Genomic DNA, 5,278 nt, shown 5'->3' with positions numbered 1-5,278 from the left:
AACTTTTCTCAAACGTACAGTTCATGCTCTAAACCTAAGAAGATCGTCCACTTTCAGAATTAATTTAGTTTATATGTATATGTTATGCTATGCATCTTTTCGTACGTGATATTAGCCCGTGACTAAGTGGGCGGGGCATCCAGATCACTTTTGAACGTCTTGATTCGTCTTGATGTGCACTCAGTCACGGACACTGCGTGCACGAGGAGACAACCTTGTTCGTGGACGCAATGGGCACGGGAAGACAAATGGTTTCGAATCCATTTTAAATCGTTCTGTTCTATTAAAATCCGATAGCAGGATCTAATAGAAAAAATATCGGATTCGAATTGTAGTCTGGTTCAGTTTTTAAAATGGATCCGCAACGTGCGGTCACGATAAAAGACAGAAACCCTCGTACTCACCCAAAATTCCAACCGACCTCTCGCTTCTCTTCGTCTCATTTCCGCCCACCTGCTTACGCAGACAGAACGAAAGTGACGAGAAGAAGTGTCGGCGTCGGAGTCGCACCGGCACCGGCCCCAGCCGAGTCCCGTCGCTAGTCTTCTGTACTCTCTCCGGCCGTCTCGTTCGCACACAGATCGGAAGCCAAGAGAGTCGCTGCGCCGAGACTGCGATCAACTTGGTCGGGTGTCGAACCCTTCTTCTCCAACATACACGACAGCCACCGTTCCTTCGCAGGCACCTCGAGCAAAGCTATACCCTTCATCTTCTCGAAAATCTGTCTTCTCCGATGACCGCGAAAGGGTGTTAATATCCTCGGTAAGGCCATCGATTATGTCAATGGTTGGTATGGAGTTTACCTGTAGGTTGCATTAATTGTCAAATGTTCCTCCTAATTCTCACCCTATTGCAACTTGAAGTAAGCTAAGTTCTAATACTTCTTGGTCTCTGTCATCCGATATCCCCAACCAAAGATCATTCCTGTAGCATTGCCGGGATTAATGTTTCGATTACCCCCAATCAAGCTTCCAATGACCAACACTATAAGAAGTTATTGCTCGGTGCTCGCTGGAAGATATGGCAATTAGCAAATGGCTAGATTGAAAGAGGTAAAGATATGGATGGGGAGATAGGTTGCAATGCAAAAGTTGTCAAGAAACAAGGGCTGAGAGAAAGAGGTAGGGTTAGGTTAAAATTGGGAAATTTGGCAAAAAAAATTTTCTGAAAACATGACTCTATGCAGTTTAGTCTGTTTTTTTTTTTCATTTTCTCTATTGAAATGGATTTGACCAACTCTCCACATTTCTGGTTTTTGGGTGAACCAGATTTGTGTCTGATTCACAGCCGAACCATCTAGTCTAATCCAAACTTTAAAACATTGAAAGCATGCTCATGCCAGTTTTGGTGATTTATTAAGCTGATTAACTACTGACATCTATCTGCAGGACAACAACAACAATTCTCCTACTCCATTAGGCTCAACCCCCTATTATATCCTCAATCTATTTGCAGGACAAGAATTGGAATTTTATGGTTCTCTTGCCAATTAAAGTTAGAGTTCAGTGATTTTGATAACAAAATTCAGTGATATTCTTGTTAACTTAGTCAAGGATAAATGAGATTATATTTTAGATTTTTGTGTGTTTTTATCGTATTATAATTGATGCAAGGTCTAAGCTATGGTGGGCATTTTACCTTCACATTAAACCAGGCCTATCTTGATCATGTTAATTTGAATTGATAGATCTGCAGATAGGATGAAGCTGAAGGTGGTCTGTCGGAAATTGTATGATTATGCAAGGTATGATCTGAAGGAAATCGCTTTCCCTTCCTCTCTTCCTGATCCTCCCCATATCAAGAAGCGTAGGAAGCTCACATGGATAGAGCGCTGGTATGTTTTGAAGGAAGCATCAAGGCTTTATGCTGCCAGCTGGGTGCGGGACATTGGCCCTGATCTTAGGCCGAATGACTACAAAAAGAACACATATGACGACGACAATCCCCACCGAGATGCTACTTCATCCAACAAGAAAGAGCCTTCAATGTTGGAAGACCTTGCTATTGCAGCTAGAGGTGGAATGGAGACTTTAAGGCCTGCTCTGCAGCGCATATATATGACTCGTGCATCGGCATACAGAGATGCACTGAAAGGCTTTATACAAGGGTATCAAGAAGAATTAAAGAGAGTCATGGAAGGGGACAAAGTTGACAAGGTCCACAATCAAGATGATGATGTAAAGAAACCAAACTGATGCCTCTTTGGAAGAACAAGGTATGCTTATCAGTTTTTGTTTTTCTCCTTTTTCAAGGACAACAAAAATTACCTATATAAACTTCTAGGCTTCTTTCTTTCTTTCCAAGTGGTTGATTTTGTCATGATTTTTTTTGGCTGAAATGAAAAACTTACTGTGGCATTCATAAATATTTGCTTATCTAGTGTTGGAGCAGTTTGATCAAGTTAGTGATTTTGGTAGAGTTAGAATCATTTTAATTGATGTTAGGGAAGTTTTAATCAAAATTGTTAAATATGTGTTGTAATAGTTTGAATTAAAATTATTGTGGCTCCATCAAAATGCCATTTAGGAAACAAAAAAAAAACTTTTGCTCATATAAGGAATAGCAACAATTGTTTGAAGAATAATTATTCTAGTTGAACATAACTTTGCAGTAATAATAAAAAAAATCCAATATAAATAATTTGTCTAATTATTTTACATGCATAATTTGTCCAATTAAACCATCCAGCATAATTGATTCAACAACCTCAATCATCAATATGCTATTTAACTTGATTTGTTTGGTCCAAGTTAGTTGTCTTGACCTATCCAATCCAACTTGTCTGTGTACTCTAACCTGACTCATATACTCAACTTGATTGTTTGATTCGATTGGCTTGATCACTTCGATAGGCCAAAATATCCCCTCAGCAAATTCACCAATCTTGACCGACATGCCGGGTCAAATTGGTATGTTTGGCTCGATTATCTTTTTTAATTCACCGCCTTGATTAACCTGTTGAGCTTGATCAATTTGCTTAAGTCTTCTTAGGATCGTAAATAAATCAAATGTTCGTGAGCAAATTTAGTGTTCGATTTGGTAAAAATTTATTTATGTTCGTTCAATATGGATAAGGTCAATTAAATAAACAAACTTGAATGACTTATTAAATTAAATAAGCAATCTTAAATACATATATGTTCAACTAGTTAATATTTACGAATAAAATTCATAAATTATATTCATCAATCTGATAAATAGATAAATAAATTTTCAAAATGAACAAATAATCTTGTAATATCGAGCTCATCAATCAACTAAATAAGTTTAAAAATATACAAAATTTTAAATAATTAAATAAATTGAATTGAGAGCTCAATAACATCTAAACAAATCAAGTTCATGTCAAACTTAACCAAGCTCGAGCTCGTAAAAAAAAATTATTTCAACCGCTTGATTCATTTTAAATTTGGTTTGACTTAACTTGATAACTTTATAAAATAAACTTGAACAACACAAAGCTTAGCTAGGCCCTAAGTCTTCTTGGCCCATTCAACTTGAACAAATGACCAAATTAGCTAACTTGGGTCGCGTCACCCTAGTGGTCCCTCTGCACAATTAGTCTCTACGGCTCATTTGACCTTGATTGACCTCCGATGCGGCTCAACTAATCTTTTTGACTCAACTGGTCTATTCAACCCAACAAACTTGCTTAGCCTCTCAAGCTTAACTTGTCCCTCCCACTAGCTTGACCTAATTAGTCCCTTCAGCAAGCTTAACTAACTAACCTAGCCTAACCTAACCTAACCTAACCTACTGGACCTATTTCGGCCAGTCAACTTGTCAGACCATTAGACCATTCGAATGTGTTATTTGAAGGATAAAATATATAAGAATTAATTACTTTTGGAATCAAGTGAGAAATAGTTATTGTTTATAAAATGAAGGTTATTGTAAGAGTTCCTGCAGCCAAATATGAACAGAAACGCCTATCAAACAAAATTTCGACATACCTTTGAAAATTTTGCCTAGTGTATATGTTAAAAATCGCAAAAGAAAACAAGATGATAAAAAACCATAATCATAGTAAGATTCTTGGCAATACACAAATCATATTATTTTATAAAATATTTCATTGAAAAAGATATGTAGTATTTTGAAAGTCAATGTATAACCTTAGTAAAATAGCATTCATTCAATGAAGTCATTTAAAATAAAGGAAATCATGAAGAATTCGATGGACTTATTTAAAATGATGAAAGCCATCAACAAGGAATTGGGGAAGTTGGAGATGCCTTGAGCAAAAACATATTCCGTATTTGTTCAAATAAAAGTATTTTTACTGATTTATTCTGGTGATCAGTATGAAAATTTCATAAGATCGGATTGATCACCTTTAGGAATAATCGAATGGTAAGAATTAGATATTTAAATTATTCAAAAAAAATTCATTCAAACTGTGGAGCTGCAAAAGAGCTACAGCCAGCTGAGGATGGGCCAAGGCAGCAGACTTTTGCGGCTTGAAGAGAACTAGTAGGTGATACATGTGGTGCCTAGAAAGGTGATTAACTGGTGAGGATTGTGGACAGACACAGAGACCTGGGAAAGGTCAAGTGATTACACTGGTGTAGCCTTTGGCCGGCCTTGCCATGGCATGGAAAGGTTGACGAAGACACGGACAGAGCAACGGAGATGATGAGGCTGAGTTTGGGGTAAGAGAAGCTTCCTTCCATTTTGGTGAAGTTTGGTTGAAGAGAAGCTTTAAGCTATGTGACATCTCGGCTGGTCTGTTTGATTGCCCCTGTGAAGTTAATGATCAGGTTTTCATCACTAATCTGAGGTTCAGACAAAGGTGAAAAGAAAGCATGTCACGAGTAGAGAAAAATTGCATTCAAGGAGCAATCAAACCCTATTCGTTTCTGTTTTTTGGATGTTTTTCATCTAACCAATCAAACCCCAAGTAATAGTCCTTAAAACATCTGGAAGCAGGACAGTTCAGACACTGATACGTAACAATTTTGTTCAATTTATTCTTAATTGATCTACTCTTCAGCAAAAAAATGAAATCCACCACCCAACAATCCTACACGATCGATTCTACAATCATCTATGAAGAGGTAAATCAAAAAGTTACAATTGACAACAAAATTTATAAAAAAATAAAACCAAACTTGAACGACCATTTCAACAACACAGTTCATTTTAAATTTGATTTGACTTATCTCAATTAACTTATCAACTAAACTTGAACATCACAAGGCTGAGCTCGACTTGGCTCTTTTACAGCCATAAGTAGAAGTTTTATCAACAATATAGTAAAAGAAAACAAATACTCTGC

At 37.0% G+C, this 5,278-nt stretch overlaps 1 protein-coding gene across 2 annotated transcripts; it reads left to right on the top strand.

The window, feature by feature from the left end:
* Window positions 1–429: 429 nt before the first annotated feature.
* Window positions 430–2,393, top strand: LOC141817838 (uncharacterized). 2 transcript variants are annotated; one of them, XM_074705465.1, is made up of 2 exons: window positions 430–762; window positions 1,696–2,393. In XM_074705465.1, exon 2 carries the CDS (start codon window positions 1,701–1,703, stop codon window positions 2,193–2,195), a length of 495 nt encoding a protein of 164 aa, XP_074561566.1. In that variant the 5' UTR covers window positions 430–762; window positions 1,696–1,700; the 3' UTR covers window positions 2,196–2,393. The 2 variants fall into 2 exon arrangements, with proteins under 2 accessions (XP_074561566.1, XP_074561565.1); XM_074705464.1 differs by having other exon boundaries at window positions 1,688–2,393.
* Window positions 2,394–5,278: the final 2,885 nt, after the last annotated feature.

The sequence above is a fragment of the Curcuma longa genome, unplaced genomic scaffold (assembly GCF_044706935.1).
Source record: "Curcuma longa cultivar G26 ecotype Majalengka, Jawa Barat unplaced genomic scaffold, ITB_CL_G26_1.1 contig_22097, whole genome shotgun sequence".
NCBI classification, from domain to species: domain Eukaryota; kingdom Viridiplantae; phylum Streptophyta; class Magnoliopsida; order Zingiberales; family Zingiberaceae; genus Curcuma; species Curcuma longa.
The sequence above is the reverse complement of the archived record's forward strand: the minus strand, read 5'-3'. Positions and strand labels throughout refer to the sequence as shown.